This window comes from Malaclemys terrapin, chromosome 5, assembly GCF_027887155.1.
Source record: "Malaclemys terrapin pileata isolate rMalTer1 chromosome 5, rMalTer1.hap1, whole genome shotgun sequence".
Lineage (NCBI taxonomy): Eukaryota > Metazoa > Chordata > Testudines > Emydidae > Malaclemys > Malaclemys terrapin.
This window is the reverse complement of record NC_071509.1, coordinates 49961409-49988447: the sequence shown is the minus strand read 5'-3', so window position 1 is coordinate 49988447 and position 27039 is coordinate 49961409. Positions and strand designations below refer to the sequence as shown.

General features: G+C 41.6%; 1 protein-coding gene across 2 annotated transcripts in view; it reads left to right on the top strand.

Annotated features, from left to right (window-relative positions):
• The window catches only part of NFXL1 (nuclear transcription factor, X-box binding like 1), a 103210-nt gene that overhangs the window by 9367 nt on the left and 66804 nt on the right, over positions 1 to 27039 (top strand). For both annotated transcript variants that reach the window (XM_054029077.1, XM_054029076.1), the window contains exons 4-9: positions 1972 to 2105; positions 23543 to 23721; positions 23956 to 24117; positions 24274 to 24374; positions 25045 to 25159; positions 25595 to 25719. In XM_054029077.1, the coding sequence (XP_053885052.1) occupies positions 1972 to 2105; positions 23543 to 23721; positions 23956 to 24117; positions 24274 to 24374; positions 25045 to 25159; positions 25595 to 25719 (816 nt within the window). The remainder of the gene's footprint in view (positions 1 to 1971; positions 2106 to 23542; positions 23722 to 23955; positions 24118 to 24273; positions 24375 to 25044; positions 25160 to 25594; positions 25720 to 27039) is intronic.

Sequence of the window (27039 nt, the reverse complement as noted above, 5' to 3'; positions counted from 1 at the left end):
AAATATTGTAAGGGGAAACAGACTGGCTATGCCCTTGGTTTGCAATAACAAATCTTGCTGCAAAAGAGGGAGTGTGCAGAAAAACTTTACTTTTTTTAATGGTGGATAGTTGTTATATGTACCTAATAAAGCTGATGACGTTAACTTGTTCACAGAAGCCTTGTACAACACATGGTATGTGATTTTTTTTTTTTTTTTTTTTTTTTTTTTTTTAATATATTAGACCTTTTGGTTCTTACAAATGAAATACATTTTTAATGTGTCAAGGTCTGTGTTTTTTTTTTTTTTTTTTAATTTGATTTGTCCTGTGACAGTTGACATCACTTACCGGTAGACCTAAAATCATTTGGAAGCTTGAATGAAAGTTGTTTGGTTTTTTGTTTTTGTTTTTTAAATCAACACATTGTTACTCATCTTGTATCCTTAACATTTTTTTCCATTGAGTATTTTAATTCAAATATAGTAAACTTCTCAACTGTTTATAAATGTTAGTTTTGGAAATTAGCTATTGAGCGATTAGTAACTTTCTTAGTCGGTCTGGGGTAACAAACTTTTGACTTTAAGTCAGAAGATTGGAAATGTTTTCTCTCTTGCCTTTCACAGGCTAAACATAAAACAACTTGCTTCCATTTTAAAATGTCCAAGGGTAAATCCAGAGAAAAGGGAAATTCAGACTTAAATCTTCAGCTGTTTCACTTACCCCATTATGTCTCGTTCCTGCAACACACTGAACCAGATTTGTATGGCTCATGTTACCGCCCTAAAAATACTGTTGCAGCTTAGGTGCTGAGTCCTGGGTAGGGGGTAGACTTCAGGCCTAGAGTTCCAGCCGAAACCATGACATCAAAGCGCTGCGTACAGTGTGTGTGTGTGTGTGTGTGTGTGTGTGTGTGTGTGTTTTTTTTTTTTTTTTTTTTAGCACAGTAGTGCGAGCCTGAGTCTGACCTGGACTGGGAGACTTTCTGCGATGGGCTATGTAGACATGCCCTAAAGGGCGTCACATCCTAAGTTAGACTATAAACTTGCAAACAAGGACATTTTAACTTAAAGGGCTGTGACATAGCTGTGTACAGCCTTGTGTTCCTTGTGCAGTGCACAAGATTTATACGCATACGCATACATACTTATGTATGTACATAGATCCTGATTCACATCTATGCTGTGGAGCTTGTGTCCCTAAATTGGGTGTATTTTTATAGATATTTGCTTATAATATTGCTTTGAGATAATTTTCATAGTAATCTTTCAAATATAAGACTGACTACAAATTCACCATTGAGGTGTTTTCATAACTTTTTATCCTGTTTGCAGGTTTCCAGTTCTCTTTTAGACAAAGAGTATGTTCCTTCCCAACTCACCTTCTATTTCACCTTGTTGTGAAATCATAAAGCTGCATTTGTTCTATTTCACTTGATTCTCAGCCACAGGCTGATGTACTGAGCATATGATTATGACTTTGCTTCAGGATCAGCAAAGAAATACAGCTAGGACCAAGAACACAAAACTTCAGTAATGGCAAGGGGAGCACAGAAGGAGACTGGCCACAATAAATTACTTGTTTTTTTAACTTTGTCAATTATGAAAGTACCCCCTTTAAAAGGGACACTACATTAAAATTGACACTTCTACATGAATCTTTGACTTATTGTTGTTGCGTATAACACCTAAGATTAGAGAGGGGAAAAATGTTTCAGTATTTCTTTTGTGTAATTATGCCCACATAAGCAACAGGAAAAACTTACACAGCAATAGAAGAGAGAACAACATTTACAGCAGTATGAAGCTGTAGTAGTAAAATCATCAAAATTGGCAGGTGAATACAGGAATACATGTAGTATATGAAACTAGTTTTATCTCCTCTAATTGACTAGATTTAAAGTTGGTATCCCTTTTAGACACTAGTTTTTTCATTCATTTAGTCAGAAGCAAGCTTAATAGGTGCTAGTCATTTCTTTTATGTTTATCTTTTAGGTCTGGAGCTGTTCTGGATGTTTCTGTATATTTCACATGCCATGCATCCAAAAGTGGGCTAAGGACAGCCTTTTTCTTATATCTTCTCCCTTGACAGATGATGATTTTGGGAAGAAAGATTATCCATGGCCTTGGTAAGCTTTTCATGTTACATTTACAAAGATGCCTTGATTGAGGACTAAGTGAGAACTAGAGTCACTTTAAAAAGAAACCATACTTGTAACTGGAAAACGTGCACTCCGTACTTGCTTTCACATTGTTCTATGAAAAGCAACAGAGGGTCCTGTGGCACCTTTAAGACTAACAGAAGTATTGGGAGCATAAGCTTTCGTGGGTAAGAACTTCACTTCTTCAGATGCAAGTAATGGAAATCTCCAGAGGCAGGTATAAATCAGTATGGAGATAACGAGGTTAGTTCAATCAGGGAGGGTGAGGTGCTCTGCTAGCAGTTGAGGTGTGAACACCAAGGGAGGAGAAACTGCTTCTGTAGTTGGAAAGCCATTCACAGTCTTTGTTTAATCCTGATCTGATGGTGTCAAATTTGCAAATGAACTGGAGCTCAGCAGTTTCTCTTTGGAGTCTGGTCCTGAAGTTTTTTTGCTGTAAAATGGCTACCTTAACATCTGCTATTGTGTGGCCAGTGATGTTGAAGTGTTAAAGTATAGCAGATGTTAAGATAGCTAGCAGAGCACCTCACCCTCCCTGATTGAACCCTGACTGAACTAACCTCGTTATCTCCATACTGATTTATACCTGTCTCTGGAGATTTCCATTACTTGCATCTGAAGAAGTGAGGTTCTTACCCACGAAAGCTTATGCTCCCAATACTTCTGTTAGTCTTAAAGGTGCCACAGGACCCTCTGTTGCTTTTTACAGATTCAGACTAACACGGCTACCCCTCTGATACTTGATTGTTCTATGAATTTGTTTGAAGTTCACACTGGCACAGTGTGTGTTTAGGAAGCATAAAAAAAGAAATCACTGCATTGAAACTTCAACATGTGAAGACAGTAACTTGACTGTTGTACAGATTTCATGTTTTACCTTGGTTAAAATGTGTGTTTGATGGGTTCCCCCCCCGGAGTGCCACCTGGAACTGGTGTACCACTGAGCCCTCCCAACCCACCAGCCTGGGCTCCCCTTTCCACTGTATTGCTGTGACAAGCTGCAAAGCCCTCTCCAGCCTGCACTTTCACCTGCATATATACAGGTAGGGGCACACCCAGCTCCAGTTAAACAAGGCTCTTTGACCAGCCCTTGCATGGGAAGGCTACAGCTAGGGCAACTATCAGCTTCTCAGGCACGCACCCACTCTGGAGTATAAACCCAAAATTGTACCACCTTGTGCTGCACAGGGAACCGTACAGTGGAAGCTCATAAAACTTGCTCCTTCCCTCAATGTGGAGAGGAATATGCAACAGGCTTTTGCCCTTGAGTTATGATTTCCACACATTGGTTTAGATAAAGCAAAAATAAGTTTAACTACAAAAGAGATCTTAAGCGATTAAAAAAATTGTGATTAAAAGATAATAGAATACCATTTATTTAAATATTTTGGATGTTTCCTACATTTTCAAATATAGATTACAATTACAACACAAAATACAAAGTGTACTGTACTCACTTTATATTTTTGATGACCAGTATTTGCACTGTAAAAAGCAATAGTATTTTTCAGTTCACCTAATACAAGTACTGTAGTTCGATCTCTTTATCAAGAAACTTGAACTTAAAAATGTGGAATTATTTACAAAAAACCTGCATTCAAAACCAAAACAAATAGAGCCTGAAAGTCCACTCAGTCCTGCTTCTTGTTTAGCCAATTGCTCAGACACACAAGTTTGTTTACATTTGCAGGAGATAATGCTGCCTGCTTCTTGTTTACAATGCCAGGTGAAAGTGAGAACAGGCATTCTCATGGCACTGTTGTAAATATCTTGCGATGCAGGCTACATGCCAGATGCAGTAAAGGTTCATATGTCCTTTCATGCTTCAACCACCATTTCCGGGGACATGCATCCATGCTGATGATGGGTTCTGCTCAATAACAATCCAAAGTAGTGCAGACTGACGCATGTTCATTTTCATTATCTGAGTCAGATGCCACCAGCAGAAGGTTGATGTTGTTGGGTATTTTTTGGGTGGTTCAGGTTCTGTAGTTTCTGTATCGGAGTGTTGCTCTTTAAAGACTTTTGAAAGCATGTGCCACACCTCGTCCATCTGATTTGGAAGGCACTTCAAATTCTTGGGTCGAGTGCTCTAGCTATCTTTGGAAATCTCACATTGGTACCTTCTTTACGTTTTGTCGAATCTGCAGTGAAAGTGTTCTTAAAACGAACATGTGCTGGGTCATTATCCGAGACTGCTATAACATGATCTATCTGGCAGAATGTGGGTAAAACAGAGCAGAGGACAGACAATTCTCCCCCCAAGGAGTTCAGTCACAAATTTAATTAACACATTATTTTTTTTAATGAGCGTCATCAGCATGGAAGCATGTCCTCTGGAATAGTGGCCGAAGCATGAAGGGGCATACGAATGTTTAGTGTATCTGGCACATAAATACCATGCAATGCCGGCTATAAAAATGCCATGCAAATACCTGTTCTCACTTTTTGGTGACAATGCAGCGCTCTTATTTACAGTATCTCCTTTAAATATAAACAAACTTGTTTGTCTTGGAGATTGGCTGAACAAGAAGTAGGACTGAGGCCTCGGCTACACTTGCAGATGTACAGCACTGTGTGTTAAAACTGACTTCGTACAGCCGAGTAGGGAAAGCGCTGCAGTCTGTCCACACTGACTGCTGCCCAGCGCACTGTCGTGGCCACATTTGCAGCATTTGCTGCACCATTGGGAGCGGTGCATTATGGGCAGCTATCCCACAGAGCACCTCTTCCCATTCTGGCGCCGTGGGAAGGGGCCCGGGCATTCTGGGTCTTGTCCCAACACCCCGTGATGCATCGCTTCGCATCCCAGAAATCCCGTCCACCTTTGGCGCCATCTTTCAATGGTTTCTGTGCAACGCGATCTGTTGTCTGCGGGAAATGGAGCCCGAACTGCTGAGACGTATGCTGACTTATCTTGCCAGCACATCACGTTTGGCTGTTCAACTATTCCTTAAGATGCAAAGTGAGAGTGAGGAGTCCAACAATGCTATCGAGCCATGTAACGCGTACGACACAAAATTGCTTGTGGCGTTCACGGACATGCTCAGCACCGTGCAACGCTGCTTTTGGGCTCGGGAAACAAGCACCGAGTGGTGGGATCACATCGTCATGGAAGTTTGGGATGACGAGCAGTGGCTGCAGAACTTTCGGATGAGAAAAGCCACTTTCATGGGACTGTGTGAGGAGCTCGCCCCCTCCCTGTGGCACAAGGACACGAGATTGAGAGCTGCCCTGCCAGTGGAGAAGCGGGTGGCTATTGCAATCTGGATGCTGGCAACTCCAGACAGCTACCGGTCGGTCGCAAACCAGTTTGAAGTGGGAAAGTCGACAGTTGAAATCGTGTTGATGCAAGTTTGCAGGGCCATTAATCGCATCCTACTCAGAAGAACCGTGACTCTGGGTAACGTGCAGGAAATAGTGGATGGCTTTGCACAAATGGAACAAGGAGTCTGGTGGCACCTTAAAGACTAACAGATTTATTTGGGCATAAGCTTTCGTGAGTAAAAACCTCACTTCTTCTCTATGCATCCGAAGAAGTGAGGTTTTTACTCACGAAAGCTTATGCCCAAATAAATCTGTTAGTCTTTAAGGTGCCACCAGACTCCTTGTTGTTTTTGTAGATACAGACTAACACGGCTACCCCCTGATACTTGCACAAATGGGGCTCCCTAACTGTGGAGGGGCGATAGATGGGACGCACATTCCTATTCTGGTACCACGCCACCTAGGATCTGAGTACGTTAATCGGAAGGGGTATTTCTCTATGGTTCTCCAGGCGCTTGTGGATCACCGTGGGCGTTTCATTGACATTAACGCAGGCTGGCCTGGAAAGGTGCATGACACACGCATCTTTCGGAAGACTTGACTGTTCAGGAAGATGCAGGCCGGAACTTTTTTCCCAGACCAGAAGATCACGGTAGGGGAAGTCGAAATGCCCATTGTGATCCTTGGAAATCCCGCTTACCCGTTAATGCCGTGGCTCATGAAAGCCTACACCGGGAGCCTTGATAGCAGCAAGGAACGGTTCAACTACAGGCTGAGCCGGTGCCGAATGACTCTGGAGTATGCCTTTGGCCGTTTAAAGGGCCGCTGGCAATCTCTGTATGGGAAGCTGGACTTGGCCGAAAACAGCATCCCCGCGGTTATATCTGCATGCTGTGCCCTCCATAATATTTATGAAGGGAAGGGTGAAAGCTTTACTCAGGCATGGACCTCCGAGGTTGAACACCTGGAGGCTGAATTTGCACAGGGTCTACACAATAGCATAATTTTCCCGTCCGAAACAGAGCGCACATATCCCACAGGAGCCTCAAAATGGTGAGTAAGGGGGACTGATTGTTTTAGGGTTGCACTGTCCTCTGGGTTTCTGTGCCTTGGGGAGAGCCAACAGCTTCAAGGGGCACCTACACTGAACACTGTCCCAACATTTTCCACAGGAGTTCATCCTGGACGATATCTCGCTGCTGAGGGTGACCTGGGAAGCAAGGGAGGGTCTTCTACTGCAATGCGGCTTCCGCCCTGGCCCATATGCAGCTTGCCTGTCTGCAGCAATGGTCCCCCCGCCCCTCGCGGCACAGTGGTGCGGACACGTTAGCCTGGCTGGGACAAGGACCATGGTGGCTCTCCTGATACACCTGCGCAAGCGCATTGCACACGTTCTGGATGAGACATTTGAGGAGATTACCGAGGCCGATTACCGCGATGTGATAAACCACATCAATGCACTATTCCGCATCTAGGCATGCATGCCTAACCCTCCTCTCCCAAAGAGCCCGCACCGAAAAAATCCTCCCCCCCCCCCCCCCCAAAAAAAAAACGCTTACCAGGAACCTGCTCTTCTGTTTGTCCTCCACCAAGTACCTGCTGCTGCGACTGGCTACCTTCCTCCTGGCTCGAGAAGAGCTCCTGGCTGCATGGCTCCAGGGATTCCGGGGTGTCTCCATCCGGACCACCACCATCACTCCTGTTTTCCTCCTCCTTCTGCTCCTGCCCCCCCCCGGCTCTGAAGTGTCCATGGTGGTGCTCGGAGTGGAGGTGGGGTTAACCCCAAGTATCGCATCCAGCTCTTTGTAGAATCGGCAGGTCGCGGGGGGAGCACCCGAGCGGCTGTTCGCGTTGTGGGCTTTGTATCAGGCACTCCGCAGCTCCTTCACTTTAATCCTGCACTGCAGGGCATCCCGGTCATGGCCCCTTTCCATTATGTCCTTTGATACCTTCCCGAAGGTATCGTAATTCCTACGGCTGGAGCGCAGCTGGGACTGGACAGCTTCCTCCCCCCAAACACTGAGGTCCAGCAACTCGCCATTGCTCCATGCTGGGGCTCGCTTGGCGCATGGAGGCATGGTCACCTGGAAAGATTTGCTGATAGCACTCCACGCCATGCCGGGCTGAGCAAACAGGAAGGGGATTTTTAAAATTTCCGGGTAATGTAAAGGGTGGGTCACATGGTTGGTTACATGAGGCCAGGGCAGTAGAGTTTGAACTGATGACCAGAGTGGCTAGTACAGGCATTGTGGGATACTGCTGAATACTTCTGGAGGCCAGTCACAGCGCATTGGGTGGCCACACTGGCTCTGGAGCAGCAGCACAATACACGCTATTCCTATCGGGGACGTGGAGTACATGCAGCGCTGCAGTCACGGAGATACAGCGCTGCAAATGACTTGCCAGTGTGGACAGGGAATGAGTTACAGTGCTGGGGGCGGCTTTACAGCGCTGCAACTTGCAAGTGTAGCCAAGGCCTGAGTGGACTTGTAGGTTCTGAAGTTTTACATTGTTTTGGTTTTGAGTGCAGTTAGGTAACAAAATAATTTCTACATTTGTAAGTTGCACTTTCATGACAGATTGCACTATAGTACTTGTATGAGGTGAACTGAAAGACACTATCTTTTGTTTATCATTTCTACAGTGGAAATATTTGTAATAATAATATACTCTTTTTGATTTCAATTATAACACAGAATTTAATATATATGAATGTAGAAAAACATCCAAAATATTTAATAAATTTTAATTGGTATACTATTGTTTAACAGTGCAATTAAAACTGTGATTAATCACAATTAATTTTTTTAATTAATCGCATGAGCTAGCTGCGATTAATCAACAGCCCTAATTTTAAGTGATTATAAGGGATAGCAAACAGATCAAAGCTGATTTTCTAGCCAATAAACAAAAAACACAAACTAAGCTTAATATACTAAATAGATTGGATATGAAAAGCAGATTCTCACCCTAAGAGATGATACAAGCAGGCTGCAGATTCCTAGGAGGCAAGTTGCACTTGCTTACAGCTTGGAATCCCCAGGTGTTCCATTCACAGGCTAAAAATCCCTTTAGTTTGGCTCCAGCACTTCCCTCAGTTCAGTCTTTGTTCCTCAGGTATTTCCAGGAGTCGTCTTGTGTGGGCAGTGAAGAACCCCAGATGATGTCACTCCCTCCCTTATATAGCTTTTGCGTAGGATGGTTCTCAGGCTGGTCTGTGGAAAAACACTGACATCCCAAGATGGAGTCTAGAGACGTGGTCTCATTACATGTCCTTGCAGAGTCCTAGCAGCCATTACTCGGAGGCTGTCTCTAGTGTTCTCAGGAAGGCTCCGTAGGTGTGAGATAAGCTTCTCCTAAGGCCTTTCCTAATGGGCCATTCCTCACCCTCTGTCTAGACTGAAAGCATCTTGTCTAGTGGGAGTTCCCCAGGTGTAACAACATTTGAAATGCAGAGACATAATCAATATTCATAACTTCAGATACAAAAATGATACAGGCATACAAATAGGATGTTAATATTCTGGAAATCATAACCTTTCCAGTGATGTCTCACATGACTTATCTTGTCTAAAATGCATCATAACTATGTGAGAATCATATCATAATATAGAATCATAGAAACATAAAACGGGAAGGGACCGCAAGAGGTCATCTAGTCCATTCCGCTGCACTCAAATCAGGATTAAGTATTGTCTAGACCATCCCTGACAGGTGTTTGTCCAACCTGCTTTTAAAAATCCCCAATGATGGAGATTCCACAACCTCCCTAGGCAATTTATTCCAGTACTTAACCACTTCTGACAATTAGGAAGTTTTTCCTAATGTCCAACCTAAACCTCCCTTGCTGCAATTTAAGCCCATTGTTTCTTGTCCTATCCTCAGAGGTTAAGAACAATTTTTCTCCCTCCTCCTTGTAACGGTCTTTTATGTAGTTGAAAACTCTTATCGTGTCCCCTCTGTCTTCTCCTCTCCAGACTAAACAAACCCAATTTTTTCTATTTTCCCTCATAGGTCATGTTTTCTAGACCTTTAATCATTTTTGTTGCTCTTCTCTGGATTTTCTCTAATTTGTCCTCATCTTTCCTGAAATATGGTGCCCAGAACTGGACTCAGTACTCCAATTGAGGCCTAATCAGCGCGGAGTAGAGCGGAAGAGTTTATTTCTTGTCTTGCTTACAGTATTCCTGCCAATACATCCAAGAATGATTTTTGTTTTTTTGCAACAGTGTTACACTGTTGACTCATATTTAGCTTGTGATCCACTATGACCCCCAGATCCCTTTCTGCAGCACTCCTTCCTAGGCAGTCATTTCCCATTTTGTATGTGTGCAACTGATTGTTCCTTCCTAAATGGAGTACTTAGCATTTGTCCTTATTGAATTTCATCCTGTTTACTTCAGACTGTTTGTCCAGATCATTTTGAATTTTAATCCTATCCTCCAAAGCTGTTGCAACCCCTCCCAGCTTGGTATCGACCGCAAACTTTATAAGTGTACTCTCTATGCCATTATCTAAATCATTGATGAAGATATTGAACAGAACGATACCCAGAACTGATCCCTGTGGGACCCCACTCGTTATTCCCTTCCACTGATAACTACTCTCTAGGAATGATTTTCCAACCAGTTATGGACCCACCTTATAGTAGCTCCATTTAGGTTGTATTTCTGTAGTTTGTTTATGAGAAGGTCATGCGAGACAGTATCAAAAGCCTTACTAAAGTCAAGATATACCACATCTATGGCTTCCCTACTATCCACAAGGCTTGTTACCCTGTCAAAGAAAGCTTAGGTTGGTTTGACGCCGTTTGTTCTTATCACCTCATTATCTTCCAGTGTTTGCAAGTTGATTTCTTAATTTGCTCCATTATCTTTCCACATACAGAAGTTAAGCTGACTGGTCTGTAATTTCCCGGGTTGTCCATATTTCCCTTTTTTATAGACGGGCACTATATTTGCCCTTTTCCAGTCTTCTGGAATGTCTCCCGTCTTCCATGACTTGTCAAAGATAATTGCTAATGGCTCAGATATCTTCTCAGTCAGCTCCCTGAATATTCTAGGATGTATTTCATCAGGCCCTGGTGATTTGAAGACATCTAACTTGTCTAAGTAATTTTTGACTTGTTCTTTCCCTATTTTAGACTCTGATCCTATTTCATTTTCACTGGCATTCACTGTGCTAGACTTCCAATCACCACCAACTTTCTTGGTGAAATCAAAAACAAAGTCATTAAGCACCTCTGCCATTTTCATTGTCTTTCCCCCCTCGTTGAGAAACAGGCCTACTCTATCCTTGGTCTTCCTCTTGCTTCTAATGTATTTGTAGAATGTTTTCTTGTTACTCTTTATGTCCCTAGCTAGTTTGATCTCATTTTGTGCCTTGACCTTTCTAATTTTGTCTCTACATACTTGTGTTATTTGTTTATATTCATCCTTTGTAATTCAACAGTTTCTACTTTTTGTAGGACCCCTCTCCCCCCCCCCCCCCCCTTTTGAGTTTTAGATCATTGAAGATCTCCTGGTTAAGCCATGGTGGTCTCTTGTCATACTTCCCCCTCCATAGGAAAGATAGGATAGTTTGCTCTTGTGCCTTTAATAATGTCTCTTTGAAAAACTGCCAACTGTCTTCAATTGTCTTTCCCCTTAGACTTGCTTCTCATGGGATTTTTACCTACCAACTCCATGAGTTTGCTAAAGTCTGCCTTCTTGAAATCCATGATCTTTATTGTGCTGTTCTCCCTCCTACCATTCCTTAGAATCATGAACTCTATTGTTTCATGATCACTTTCACCCAAGTTGCCTTCCACTTCCAAAATGTCAACCAGTTCCTCCCTATTTGTCAAAATCAAATCTAGAACAGCCTCCCCTCCCAGTAGTTTCTCCACCCTCTGAAATGAAAAATTGTCTCCAATACATTCCAAGAACTTGTTGGATACTCTCTGCCCTGCTGTGTTGTTTTTCCCAACAGATGTCTGAATAGTTGAAGTCCCCCATCACCAACAAGTCCTGTGCTGTGGATGATTTTGTTAGTTGTTTAAAAAAAGCCTCATCCACCTCCTCTCCCTGGTTTGGTTGTCTGTCCTACCATGACATCACCCTTGTTTTTTCCCCCTTTATCCTTACCCAGAGACTTTCAACAAGTCTGTCTCTTATTTCTATCTCAACCTCAGTCCAAGTGTATACATTTTTAATATAAGGCAACACCTCCTCCCTCTTTTCCCTGCCTGTCCTTTCTGAGAAAGCCGTACCCCTCTATACCAATCTTCCAGTCATGTGTATTATCCTACCAAGTCTCTGTGATGACAACTATATCATAGTTGTTTATTTACTAGCATTTCGAGTTCTTCCTGCTTATTCCCCATATTTCTCGCATTAGTATACAGACATCAAAGATACTGATTTAATTTTCCCCCTCCAGTTCTGTCTTGTCTCTCCCTTATTTCTGCTATAACATCCCATGCTTCTCCCAGATTCTGACCCTTCTTCCAGGTCTCCCTGTTTTTGACTTACCTGTGGGCTTTGGTCACCTGCCCCCGTCAAACCTAGTTTGAAGCCCTCCTCACTAGGTTGCTATGAAGAATCTCTATGAAGAATATGGGGTGCAGTGTCAGTGTTAAAATGTTTATTCATCAACTTCAAAATCTCTCCTCTCACCCCACTAAACCTAATAAAGATGAGCTGTGATATGATAAATTCTACAGATGGCTAACCTGCAGTGGCACAGGTTTGCTGTCCTGTCTTTACATGTTTGTTAAATATAAAATTTCTTACCTGGCAACCACCTCAGCTGTTGCACAGGCTGACAGTGCTTCCTCTACTACAAATTAATGTTTCTTATTTTCAAGTGACCCTTTCACTGACATTTTGACTTCTTCTAAGTATAGATTTTTTGCCTTAAAAGTTTGATAAAATTATGCTTAATAGAATTTTCCTCATTTTGTAAGAATAAGAGGAAAGGAGAGTTTTTGTTATGCTCTAGTCTAAAACAATGGTTTTTCAACCTTTTTTCATTTGCAGGCCCCTAAAAATTTTCAAATGGAGGTGTGGACCCCTTTGGAAATCTTAAGCATAGTCTGCGGACCCCACGTTGAAAACCACTGTTCTGTGGTAATGACAGCCTTTCACAGACCCCCTTAGACTTAGTCCCATGGGTTGAAAACCACTGCTCTAAAACACATTTCAAACACAAAACCGCCATTATATTTAGTACCTACTAACTTGTATGTGGGTGTATTGAAGTGTCCATAGCTCATTGAAGAGTAACTCCCTTTCTGGTGATACAGAACAATGTTATCAGAGGCAGAGGTTGCCTCATTCCTTAACTGCATCTGCCCCATTCCACAGGAATCGCTGGCACCCCAAAATGTCCAAGACCCTAACATCCACAGGCTCTAGAACTCTTGCGCCTTGCTAAAAGGCTTCTTCTAATTGGCTGTGGGGATTTCCCCCAGATGGCAGGGCAGGTAATTCAGCCCCAGCCACTTTCAGACCCTTAAAAAAACGAAAACAAAAACCCCAAAGAAATGCACTGTGGGGGGAGAGGAAAACAAAAATTTAATGTAGAGATAGGGCGCCTAGTGCTGCTTTGCACGCTTCCAGAACGTTGGAGGATGGCTAAATGTTTAACTCTCCTGAGAAGCAGGAAATGCAGTGTTAGGATAATGCAGACGTAAACTTCTTGAAACCCAGGAAGTACCTTAATTTTGTAATACCACCCCCATACCTGTTAGTCTTAACATTACCCTCTTTGAACGACCCGCCAGCTCTCCCGTGACAGACATGGCCCTCTTCATACAAGATTGTGAAACACTTTGAGATCTGCTGATGAAAAGTGCCATTAATACTTAGTACAGTGGGAATGTGGTCCATGAATACTGTAATAGAAAGTTACACAGCCTCTTCACTAAAGCAAAAATTATCTTTGAGTCAAGCTTAGTGAACATGAGTTAGCTGTGCCTGCCCTGTACTCAACCACTTTCCATACTCATGAGAGAGAAACCTTCACATAATTCAAGTGAGCACTGAGGTGCTCTGTTGCGTGTGCTACCAGGCTGCTAAAAATCTCATTGGCAAGAATACACCATTCTGGTTCTCTGTTTGGAGAACTTCCATAACTGTGCAGAAACAAGGGATTCTCAATCCCTTGAGACGCTTGCCATATCTGGCAATGTCAACTTTGGCAACTTGCTGCAACTAATCGCTCCACCATTTGGGATAGTTGCATATATTGTGTTGAAAGGCATTTGGCGTGCATGCAGATAAATAATGGAATACAATCCTTTTGGGACCCAGCAGAAATGGCACTGCTAGTAATTTGTCTGCTTATTATGGAACAGACTGTGAAGAGCCATAATTAGTAGTACTGCCAGCTCTAGGGAGGGTAGAGTTAAGGTTGCTGGAAAGGGATTATGTGAATGGGTTACATTAATTCTTTATTTCCAGGTTTTCAAACATTTAAGTTCTTTATCTCAACTCTGCTTTTTCTGGTTTTTAATGGCTTACGTTTAGCTATCCTCCATATGGGAAGGGTTTGAGGCAGCACTAGGCAACAGTAAGTGTATTGCCTAAGTCTCGTGTGAATTAACTTGTTTTTAAAATTCAGACTTGGCATATGCATAACTGCCAGTGAAAAATGCAGGGGGTGCATGGAGGTTAATTGAAAAACAATTATGTTTAAGTGGAAACAATGTATTGTCAAAGAGAGCAGTACATTACCTGTCAGGATATTTAAACTGTGTATACCTATCTACACATTTGAATAAATGCACAATGGCTACAGTTATTCAGCTGCATAATTCCATATATGTAAAAGGCTTTCTCGTTTGTTTTTGTGTGCAGTTACCTACTATATTAATTCTTTGAACCAAATAATAGCTTTTTTTATCTTTAAGATGTAAAGCCTTATGGCTGAAATGTGACACTTAACGAAGTCAGGAAATTCAGTTCTCACTTGACCATGGTGAACCATTAATAGATATTGGCAATAGTTCATAAGTGATTGAACTGTTAGTTGTTATCGGGGGTGTGGGGGGGAAGGCTTGAATGATGTGGTCTTTGTGCTGGTAAAATATTAGTCTTAGGGCAAGGCTACGCTACAAAAATAAGTCAACCTAAGTTATATTGACATACAGCCATTGCAGTAATTTAATCGCTTTTGCATGTCCATATTACGCTCCTTGTGTTGGTGCGCGTCCTCACTACCAGCGCTTGCATTGATGCAGAGAGCAGTGCATCATGGGTAGCTATCCCACTGTGCAACTTGCCACCGTCTAGCGCAGGATGTTTTCGGGAAGGATTGCAATGCAAGGGTTTGTAAAGGGGGGCAAAGTCTCACGGTGGTGACTGGGAATGTGATTTCAACGTCCCATGATGCAGTTTTCTCCATCCCATAATGATTTAATATCAATACTTCAAAAAATGTATTGATCCTGAAAACAGTTGGTATTGTGTTCAAATTGTTTCAAGCCATGTCAGGTTTGATATTAGGCCCTATATCATGTTCTCATTATTCTTCCTTTTTTAAACTGATATAAGTCATACATAGCATCACAAACCACTAATTTTTAGGGAATAATGCTCTATACTGTTGGCTTTGGACTCAGTAGTAAAGGAGATGGACACAGAAGAGCTGATTTCAAAACCGCTATCTGCCGTGGAAACTTTTTATTATTCCGGTAACAAACTGGAACAAATGGAATTGAGGCTCTGCTCTGAGTACGGTGTGCCCAACCGTTTAAAGAGGCAGGATATCACATTCCTCCACACTAGTTTAAAATGCTTTCCAAATATATATTATCGTTAGGTTATATAGTATTTTATGTTAGCCAGACTAAAAGTTGTGGATAGACTGGCATATGATTTCAAGTTGCAAGGGATTTATTCTGCCCCAGAATAGTAACTCACTAGTTAAACAACTGATAAATTCAGGCGCACTACTGGTTTTCACACTATTAGGATAACATGGCGATGGGTGGTGCAGTGTTGGTCTTGTTGCACAGGACAATCAGTGGTAAGGAATCAGCTGGATTCTTCCAACAAGTCATCAAAATTAGGAGTTGTAACAGGAGGAGCTTTGATCAGAGGAACAAAAAAGTCTAGTGGAACGCTGATGGTACTTGTCGAGGCTGCAATGTCCATATATCATTTCCATAAAGTACCACTGGATAGTTTTACCACGAACAACATGGGTCCCATATATTTTATAAGTTCTCTGGATACATTTCATTTCACAGCCGTAGTTATGATTCTGCACTATCTCCTACTTAAAAAAGAACGATGACTAGTTGTCATGTTGATCAATTTGCATAGCTTGGACTTGACTACACATGAGGCAACATCAGGACATAGCAGATCCCAATAGATACACAAAGATCACTTCAAAGAAAGAGTTGTGGATGTCCCCGAAGTAGTAGTTTGCAGTGAGTTCCTGTAGACAAGCAAGAAATTGTCCAGTTCCTGCTGATGACTCAAAATGTTAAGCATGCTTAAATGTCCATATAAAATGTTCCATTAGTCTGTTTGTAGCAGGATGGTATGCAGCAGAATGTACATGCTGAATTCCATTTGAAGCTAGGAACCTCTGAAATTCTTCTGAACATAACCGAGGTCCAGTGTCATTTTTTTATATCGTAATTTTCATGATTTCAGATATTTAAATCTGAAATTTCACGTTGTAACTATAGGGGTCCTAACCTAAAAGAGGCTGTGGGTTGGGGGGGTCGCAAGGTTATTGTAGCAGGGATTGCAATATTGCCATCCTTACATCTGCGCTGCTGGTAGTAGTGGTGCTGTCTTAAGAGTTGGGCAGCCAGAGAGTGGTGGCTGCTGGCCGGGAGCCCAACTGGGAAGGCAGTGCTGCCATCCGCAGCAGCGCAGAAGTAAGGATGACACGGTATGGTATTACCACCCTTACTTCATCACAAGTCCTTCATCAAGCCGCCTCTTTCCAGCCACCCAGCTCTAAAGGTAGCACAGAAGTAAGGGTAGCAATACCACAATCCTCCTACAATAACCTTGCCACCCCACCCATGGCCCCCTTTTGGGTCAGGACCCCCAGTTTGAGAAACAATGGTCTCTCCTGTGCAATCTGTATAGTATAGGGTAAAAGTACACAACAGACCAGATTTCACTGTCTGTGATGCGTTTTTCATGACAGTGAATTTGGTAGGACCCTACATATGAGCACAACTGTTGACGGAATTCCATGTTTCAGTCCAAATGTTGACACAAACGAGTGATATCCATCAGCAAGGTAAAACATCTTCCATACAGATAGGTATGGAACTTCAGAATTCTGAAGATAATGCTGAGAGCCTCTTGCTCTAGTTGCGTATAGTTCGTCTCGGGTGGTGAGTGTTCATGAGCGAAGGCAATTGATTACTCCTTTCCATCAGGAAAAATGTGAAAAAGATGCATCCACTCCATATAGTGAAGCATCATAAGCCAGTTGCAATGGTAGAAAGGTGTCAGTTTCTTTGGTTCCTTAAATGCACAATCACATTCTGTAGTCCATTTCCTTTTTATTTTTCTCATAGCAGTTCATATAAAGGTGCCAACACTCTTGCCACATTAGGCAGAAATTTACCATAGTAGTTAAGCAGTCCTAAGAATGAATGTAATGGACATGCTCTCTGGCAGTGGCACTTGAAGAATTGCCTTCTCTTTCTCTGGTGATTCCTTTAAGCCCCTGGCATCAATTACATGTCCAGGGTATTCAACTGAAGGTTTGAAAAACTCTTGTCTTGATGTTTTCTCGGTTCATTGTCTTCAAAATGTTGCAAAACAGCATCCAAATTTTGAAGAATTGATCCCTTCAGTAATGAGGATGTTGTCCAAATAGCATTGAACTCCATTCAGTCCCTTCAAAATCTCATCCGTAGCTTTCTGCAACAGCACAGGTGTCAATGTGGCACCAAAAGGTAACCTGATATGGCAAAATAAGCTTTTTCATGTGTTGTGGGATATTTGCAAGATGCCAGATCACTCTCTATTTGTAGGTATGCATCGAGCAATCCAATTTACTGAAACACTGACCTCTCCTAAGAGTAGCAAACAAATTTTCAATAGGAGGTAGTGGATACTGGTTTGCACGTAAAATTGGTAAAAAGCAACAGAGGGTCCTGTGGCACCTTTAAGACTAACAGAAGTATTGGAGCATAAGCTTTCGTGGGTAAAAATCTCACTTTTCAGATGCAACTAATGGAAATTTCCAGAGGCAGGTATAAATCAGTATGGAGATAATGAGATTAGTTCAATCAGGGAGAGTGAGGTGCTCTGCTAGCAGTTGAGATGTGAACACCAAGGGAGGAGAAACTGCTTCTGTAGTTGAATAGCCATTCACAGTCCTTTGTTTAATCCTGATCTGATGGTGTCAAATTTGCAAATGAACTGGAGCTCAGCAGTTTCTCTTTGGAGTCTGGTCCTGAAGTTTTTTTGCTGTAAGATGGCACTCTCACTGAAGGACTGTCTGGATATGTGGACTCCCTACTCAGACCCTACACCATCAGCACTCCCAGCTATCTCCGTGACACCACAGATTTCCTGAGAAAACTACAATGCATTGGTGACCTCCCAGAAAACACCATCCTAGCCACCATGGATGTAGAGGCTCTCTACACAAACATCCCACACACAGATGGAATACAAGCTGTCAGGAACAGTATCCCTGATGATGACGACACAGCACAACTTGTTGCTGAGCTCTGTGACTTTATCCTCATGCACAATTATTTCAAATTTGGTGACAATATATACCTCCAGACCAGTGGCACTGCTATGGGCACCCGCATGGCCCCACAATATGCCAACATTTTTATGGCTGACCTGGAACAACGCTTCGTCAGCTCTCGTCCACTCACGCCCCTTCTCTACCTATGCTACATTGATGACATCTTCATCATCTGGACGCATGGGAAGGAGACCCTGGAAAAATTCCACTATGATTTCAACAGCTTCCACCCCACGATCAACCTCAGCCTGGACCAATCTACACGGGAGGTCCACTTCCTAGATACCACAGTACAAATAAGCGATGGCCACGTTAACACCACCCTATACCGAAAACCCACCGACCGCTACGCCTACCTTCATGCCTCCAGCTTCCACCCCGGACACATCACATGATCCATCATCTACAGCCAAGCGCTGAGGTACAACCGCATCTGCTCCAACCCCTCAGACAGAGACCAACACCTACAAGATCTTCACCAAGCATTCTCAAAACTACGATACCCAAACAAGGAAATAAAGAAACAAATCAACAGAGCCAGGCATGTACCAAGAAGCCTCCTGCTACAAGACAGGCCCAAAAAGAAACCAACAGAACTCCACTGGCCATCACCTACAGTCCTCAGCTTAAACCTCTCCAACGCATCATCAGTGATCTACAACCCATCCTGGACAATGATCCCTCACTTTCACAGACCTTGGGAGGCAGGCCAGTCCTCACACACAGACAACCCGCCAACCTTAAGCATATTCTCACCAGCAACCACGCACCGCACCACAACAACTCTAACTCAGGAACCAACTCATGTAACAAACCTCGATGCCAACTCTGCCCACATATTTACACCAGCAACACCATCACAGGACCTAACCAGATCAGCTACACCATCACCGGCTCATTCACCTGCACGTCCACCAATGTTATATATGCCATCATGTGTCAGCAATGCCCCTTTGCTATGTACATTGGCCAAACTGGACAGTCACTACGCAAGAGGATAAATGGACACAAGTCAGATATCAGGAATGGCAATATACAAAAACCTGTAGGAGAACACTTCAACCTCCCTGGCCACACTATAGCAGATGTAAAGGTAGCCATCTTACAGCAAAAAAACTTCAGGACCAGACTCCAAAGAGAAACTGCTGAGCTCCAGTTCATTTGCAAATTTGACATCATCAGATCAGGATTAAACAAAGACTGTGAATGGCTATCCAACTACAGAAGCAGTTTCTCCTCCCTTGGTGTTCACACTTCAACTGTTAGCAGAGCACCTCACCCTCCCTCATTGAACTAACCTCATTATCTCCATACTGATTTATACCTGCCTCTGGAAATTTCCATTACTTGCATCTGAAAAGTGAGGGTTTTACCCATGAAAGCTTATGCTCCAATACTTCTGTTAGTCTTAAAGGTGTCACAGGACCCTCTGTTGCTTTTTACAGATTAAGACTAAGACGGCTACCCCTCTGATACTTGACATAAAATTGGGTTCACTTTGAAATCTCCACAAATTCGGATGGAGCCATCTTTCCTGATCAATGGTAGAATAGGTGTAGGCCACTGACTGTGTATGAAACTGGTGACAAGATTCCGATGTTCACTAGACAATCCACATCAGCTTCCACAGGAGGCTTCAGAGCATAAGGCACAACTCTGGGCTTGCAATATTTTGACTATATGTCAGATTTAACAGTGAGCTTCACTGACAGGTTGCTTATCTGTCCAAGCCCTTTTTCAAAAACTTTGGAGTGACTGTACAGTATTCCTTGAAGGTTTCAAGGTGTTTTGTGATCTTGACCTTGACCTTGATACATTTCAGCTTCTCAAGCCAAGTTCTGTCAAATAATCATGGATACTTTCCTTCAATCAATTGTGTTACCCTTGTATATTTTGTTGAACTTTCACCTGGAGTTTCCCTTTTGGAATTAACTTTTCTCCTATTAAGTCTTAAATCTTTCGAGACAGCCACTCCAGTATCAAGCTCCATATTTGTAGGAACTCCCTCAGCCAGGAGCCATCTCTTACTTCAGGTTCTGATAACATGTGCAGTTCTAGGACTTGCTGAATGTCACTAGAGCTTTGTCTTTTTCCACGTTAATTTCTGACTTCTGTCTTTTCTTAGGTTCAGTCTTCATAGGTCTCTTCTTGGATGGATGGTTACTCTGTGTTGCTGGTCGTTGAATTATGTGACTGGTCATGACAATGTGTCTTTTCTTCTGGCACTTCCTGCAAATGACCTGGTGTGCCTAGCAATTCTCAGTGTATATAGTGTGCATACAATGGCCACATGGAAATTCTGTATATTTTGTGGTCCTCTGACTCACTAATTTAGGAGGTGTACTTCTTGGTTCACCCTAAATTTCAGAGACTCCTTCTCTGCAGTTTCCATGGCAATAGCTATGTCAACAGCCGAATGCTAGCGCTGATACAGTCAGTAACTTCTTTCATATCCGATCTTTGCGTAATCCAGAGACCGATTGGTCACATAGGGCATAACTTAATGTTTGTCGGTACTGACAGTACTTTGATAACTTTTTTTTTTAAGAGCAGCAATGAACTGTGCTGCTCGCTCTCCGCTTCCTTGATGGACCCAATATCGTTCTACTATCATCAATGGGGCAGGAGAGAAATGTTTGTTTCTTCAGTAATTATGGCATTTCTGGGCAGAATTGGAAACAAGAAATCACGCAGCAATCTGTATGCCTTCAGACCCATTACTATCTGCAATATTGAAACTTGTCCTTCTAGAATGGAATTGTAATCTACAAATTGCTTAGATCGTTTGAGGCACATCACCCATGATTCACGGGTTTTGTCTAATTCATCAACGTTTCTCTTCTCTCCTATTGCACTTCGTGCCCTCCCGTACATTTTCTTCCACAGGAAAACGTTCTTTATTTGCTTTTTTTCCTTCTTGGGCAGTCAGTGGGAGCACTGGACACTTGTGGGTTAAAAGATCCTTGTTTCCAATGTTATATTTGGACCAAGCCGTGAAGGAGCTAGACAAAGAGGGAACTGATTTTAAACACAGCTGTCTGCTGTGGAGACTTTCATTATTTTGGTAGCAAGCAGAAGTGAGGCTTTGCTCTGAGTACAGAGTGCCCACCATTTAAAGAGGCAGGACATCACACATACCATTTAGAAACTGGGAGAGAAACAAGCCAGGTAGTAATCAAATTATATGATCTTTATAATCTTATACCACCTGTTACATTTATTTATAGCCCTTGCGGCTGTGAATTGTCATTGGTCCCTAAGTCTACTGATACTTTTCAAGGACTGGCTATAGCAAGTCCCAGCTGTTAGGCTACTGTAACTTACATTAAAAATATATGTCTACAAGAGATTGCATTAGCATCACTAAGTTTTGATTTGAATATCTTAGGAGCAGGGCCGGCTCTAGGCACCAGCAAAACAAGCTGGTGCTTGGGGCAGCACATTTTTAGGGGCGGCATTCTGGCGCGGGCCATGCCGCCCCTAAAACTGTGCCCCAGCCGCCCTAACTCACCTCCGCTGCTGCCGCCGGTGCACGAAACAGCTGATTCGCGCACCGTGGCCACTCGGGATCTCCCCCTCCCTCCCGGGTTTGAGAGCCTGGGAGGGAGGGGGAGACCCCGAGTGGCCGCGGCGCACGCGCTGCTTCTCCCTCTTCCTCCCTCCCTCCTAGGCTTGAGAGCCTGGGGGGAGGAGGCAGGGCTGGGGATTTGGGGAAGGGGCGGAGTTGAGGTGGGGCTGGGGGTGAGGTAAGAAAAAAAGGGGTGGGATGGGGGGGGGAGGGGAGGGGTGGCCAAAATTGTTTTTGCTTGGGGCGGCAAAAATCCTAGAGCCAGCCCTGCTTAGGAGTCTAATCCAGTAAGAGTTCCCAGTTTTTAATGTCACTGTTCTTGGTCCTGTGCAGAGGAAATAATTTTGTTACAAGGACTGTTTTGGAATAACATTTTAGTATTTGGATATTACTTGAGGTGTAAAATATTATTCTAAAGGTTTGCTATACTAAATGCTCTCAAGTTTACAATTGTTCATGGAAAAGGTATTGTGGAGCTGGGGGCCTGAAGAGTTTGTCATAGTGCATTTAAAAACTAGTATGTAGCAGCCACCCTGATGTACACCTCTACCCCTATATAACGCGACCCAATATAGCACGAATTCGGATATAATGCGGTAAAGCAGCGCTCCGGGGGGGTGGAGCTGCGCGCTCGGGTGGCTCAAAGCAAGTTCAATATAACATGGTAAGATTTTTTTTTTTTTTTTTTTTTTTTTTTTGGGTCCTGAGGACAGCGTTATATCGGGGTAGAGGTGTATTATAAATTTAACTACCGATATATCATTATTAACTAAAACAGTTGCAAAAAAGCAGTGTGGATTTATTTTAAATCAGCGATTAGCCTCAATTTGAATAATTTATTTTAATCAACTTTTCCATTTGTACTTCAATTATCTTCTAAAGAAAGGTGCGTTCTCATTGGTTAACATAACCATTAAAACATAGAATCATAGAAGTGTAGGACTGGAAGGGACCTCAATAGGTCAGCATGTTGATTTACAGTTAAATAGAGCCTTTACACTATATTTCACACACCTTTTTGCTACCTAGGAGGGTACACTATAACTATATGAATCTATTTAAGTGGTTATATAGCTTACAATTTTCAGATTTTTAATTGTACATTTTGGTATGTAAAATTGCTTTATTAACTTTTGGCTCATGATTTGTATCAAGCGGTATTAGGGTGGTAACTGGAATTTAATTAAACACACACCAGCGTATAACATTTATTTTTATTAAACGAAATCTTAAATGTTTTGGATACATATGCTTATCAAAATATATTTCATGTTTACAACTAAATGATTAATTTACTGTCTATAGTTAATCACTCTGTTCCGTTAATAAAACTGATTATTTCTGTTTAGCCAGGGAAGATTTTCAAATATGCCTAAGTAGAAGTGACTGGACTGTAAATTCCTGAAATGAGACAGGCTCCTAAGTTACTTCGACTGACCTGTTGTCATATTTGTGAAACTTGACCTCAAAAGTCAGATGTGTTTTTTCTCTGATGCTTTCTTTGAGTTAAAGGCTGCTTTCCTATATAACGTTTCTGATAGAAGCTAATAGATTCATCATATTTTTTATTTAAATGGTTTAAGAGATTATAAATTTAGGCCTTAACACATTTTATATTAAATTTAGATTTTCTTTTAAGCAGCTTTATTTTTTAAACAAATTATTTGAATATCAAAATAAAAAATCTAAATAAAATGATTGTATCACCTCTTTTTTTAAAAAAAAAAAAAAAATCATACAGCTTTTTTCCAGGGTGGACAAAAATCTGTTGTTAACGTCTGTGTTGCTTTGCCAAACAGAATTAGTAAAACTGTCCTTTTTCTTTTTTTGCCTATGTCAGTCCAAAATGTAGGTTCGAGTACAAACGATCTGAAACTCCCACTAGATACTACTGCTACTGTGGAAAGGTAGAAGATCCAGAGTTGGACCCGTGGCTAGTACATCACTCATGTGGCCAAGTATGTGAGAGGGAATTTAAACCTCCATGTGGGCATAAGTGCCTATTGCTCTGTCACCCAGGTAAGTCCCTTCTATGCTATTGATTAATTGTGAACAATTAGTCATGAAAACTATCAAGCTTAAAATCAATTATGACACTGGACTTAAAACTTTAATAAATAGGAGAAAGTGAATATTTGTGGGAAATTTCATTATTAAAAGCTAGTTATTGAACACTAATGAAAGGAGAATAAAATGAGTTTTGGAGCCAGTGATGAAATGTTAATTTTATTGTTTCCTTTTAACCATTCTCAGGTCCTTGCCCTCCTTGCCCAAAGATGGTCGCAATAGCCTGTTACTGTAAGAAGGCTAAACCAGTGCCGCGAAGGTGCAGTACCAAAGAATGGTCATGTCAGCTGCCATGTGGTCGAAAACTGCCATGTGGACAGCACACTTGTGAGAACCCTTGTCACCCAGGTAGACCTGATCTTCTAAATTGTTCAGAGAGTAGTTTTGCATCAGTTATTAAGAGTTGAAGCTTGCCTGTATGAACTAATTAAAAGGAAAAAATTATTGTTGTAATTCTCCCTCTGTCACCTCACAATTAAATCTATATTAATCACTTATTTTTAGGAAATTGTCAGTCTTGCCCACGAGTCAGTAAACAAAGGTGTGTCTGTGGTAGACAAATAGCAGAAAGACTTTGCGCAAGTCCATTTTGGCAGTGTGAGCAGGTATGTTTCAGACGTGCTTTTTGGATTATCTTTATCTTAAAGAAAATGGACTACTTACTATACTGGAAAATTAAAAAATGTTAAGAGGGTTTTTTGTTTTTTAAGGCACGTGTTTTTAAACATACACACGCAAATCTAGGCAGTGATCATTTGAAGACTGATACAGTTACATGGGTCCAATTCACTCCTGACATTAGTATTCGCAGCTTTGTTGACTATGTTGGAATTCTGCTTGCTTATGACAGTAGTAAACTTTACTTTCAGTCCCCATCATTTTGAGTAACTTTTAGATTCTTTTGAGAGTAAAACATCTGTTGCCATCTTAAAGTATGAAACATAGCTTACTGTGTGCTCTAGAGCTTCGCTTATTTACTAGTAGGAACTATGAAAAGCTTCATCAGTTTTCTAAGAATGATACAATATTTGTGGCTCAGAGCTACAACTGAGACTGTAGATTGTAAAAATCTTAAATTGAGAGAAAGCAAAACATGAGTGCTGTCATAAAACAGCGCATAACCTCTGATTTTAATTGGTAGCTTAAGTATACTTTCAAAGCTCAGGAAAAATCTCCCTTCTCCTTCACAATCCCATTGGATTTTGCGTCCTTTTATCTTGTTAAATTGCTCACTGTCAGCTATTGAGTTATTGTAGTTTTATTTTTTTCTTTAAGGTGTGTGGGAGAACTTTGCCTTGTGGTAATCACACATGTGAACAAGTTTGTCACTCTGGTCCCTGTGGAGAATGTCCTCGATCTGGGAAAAGGCCCTGTCCATGTGAGAAATCAAGTAAGGATTTTTTCTCTCTTTGAGGCACATTTATTTGCTGAAATAGACTTCAAATATTCAAACATGCCCCAAGTAGTATGAATTTACAGGAGAATGTTGTAGCTCAGGTTTATAAACCTTTTTTTCAGTAGTGGTTGTCAAAGGCTTACTTCCGCAGTGCAGTTACTTAACAGGTTCCAATAAGCAATGAAAGCTGAAAGTTATATATAACTTTCTTGCTTGATTCTTTACAAGTTTGATATTTGACTTAATTTAACTATGATTTTATGATGGAGGTGCTAACTAAATTCAATAAACTTGTATAATTTCTGTAGAGTTTCTTTAAAAATCAGAGGGTGAAGCTAGAAAATACAGGTCAAATTGTCAACTGCATATCTAGATGTATCTTTGTGTGTTTTTCTTTAGTACACCGTGCTATCTTTTTCTTTTATTTAGTGTTTTTTTTGCCTTGTACGGAAGATGTACCTACTTGTGGAGATAGTTGTGACAAAGTTCTTGAATGTGGAATCCATAGGTGTTCACAGCGTTGTCATCGAGGTCTCTGTGAAATTTGTAGACAGGTTAGTTTTAATCTCTTCCAACATGTAGCTTTTAAATACTTTGTAACTGTAATAAAAGTTTTTTGCTTCCTAAGAAGCTGGCATATCTGTCACTAAAAGCACCCATCTAAGACCAGATTCTTTGGGTAAATGTGTTCAGAAAAATGCATTACACCTGTGTGGTACCTAACCAGTTACTAAAAGTCATGCTAAAGGCAAGTTTTAACTGGTAGTTGAGCAAACTTAACTGGAAGTCCTGTGTGGGTAATGCACATCTTCCACTGTAGCACTATGAATAGGCCACTAAAGTTGCTAAAGTGATACTGAGAACTATTTTTAGGCCAAAATTTAAAATATGTGGGCGGCAAAAAGGCTTTATTTTTTGTAAGTTTCCAGTGTTGAATTCTTTTTTTTTAAGCATTCCCAAATAACATTTTTCCCAAGGCATGAGAATTTAGAAGTCAAACTGACTTTTTATTTATATAGTCCAAGCTGACTTAAATGTGAAGGGGAAAAAAAAAAAAAAAAAAAAAAGCCTGCATAAATGACAATGGTTAATAATTTTTTTTTAAACTAGCTATTCGTAATAGGTAATGTTTTTAACTAATATGACCGAGAGGAAGGACTGTCCAGTGATTAGGGGCATTGGCCTGGGTCCTAGAGATCCAGGTTCAGTTCCCTGCTCCACCAAAGATTTTGTGCAAGTCACTTAGTCTGTCTGCCTCAATTCCCTATCTGTAAATTGTGGATAATAGTACAGTATTACCCTGGAGGGTTGTGAAGATGAATACATGAAAAGATTGTGAGGTGCTCAGATACTATAGTAATGGAGGCTATATAAGTACCTAAGATGTACGTTTGTTGCCCCTTTTATATTTGGTGCAACCGGGAGATCTGGGGTGCAGTCTAAAACTCATGATAAGTGAGTGTCCAGTGATAAGTTGGCTTGAAAACACTTTTTATGGTGATTTGGAAGGAGGTTTCCCTCCAACTTGCCATTGAAGGCGTGCCTTCCCGACAACTGTCCTGTCTATGATAAGGCAAATTGGACATGGCTCACTCAGAGCCACTTGTTGGTGCTTCTGCTAGACCAGAAGCAATATCAGTTGAGGGCATTCCAAGGTACTAATTTACTCTCCCTTGATCTGTGTGCAGCACTACAGCTCAGAGAGCATAGAAGTGATTTGTGTATTGAGCTCAGTGCCATAGTTCTGTGCATGGCATTTTGCTAAAACTAGAGACCATAAGGCCCACATTGTGGTTTTTAAAGAATATTCAGTTCTGGCTCTTAGTCATAAATGATTATGTTGAACTGCATTCTTTAAATTAAGTTTAAAAGAC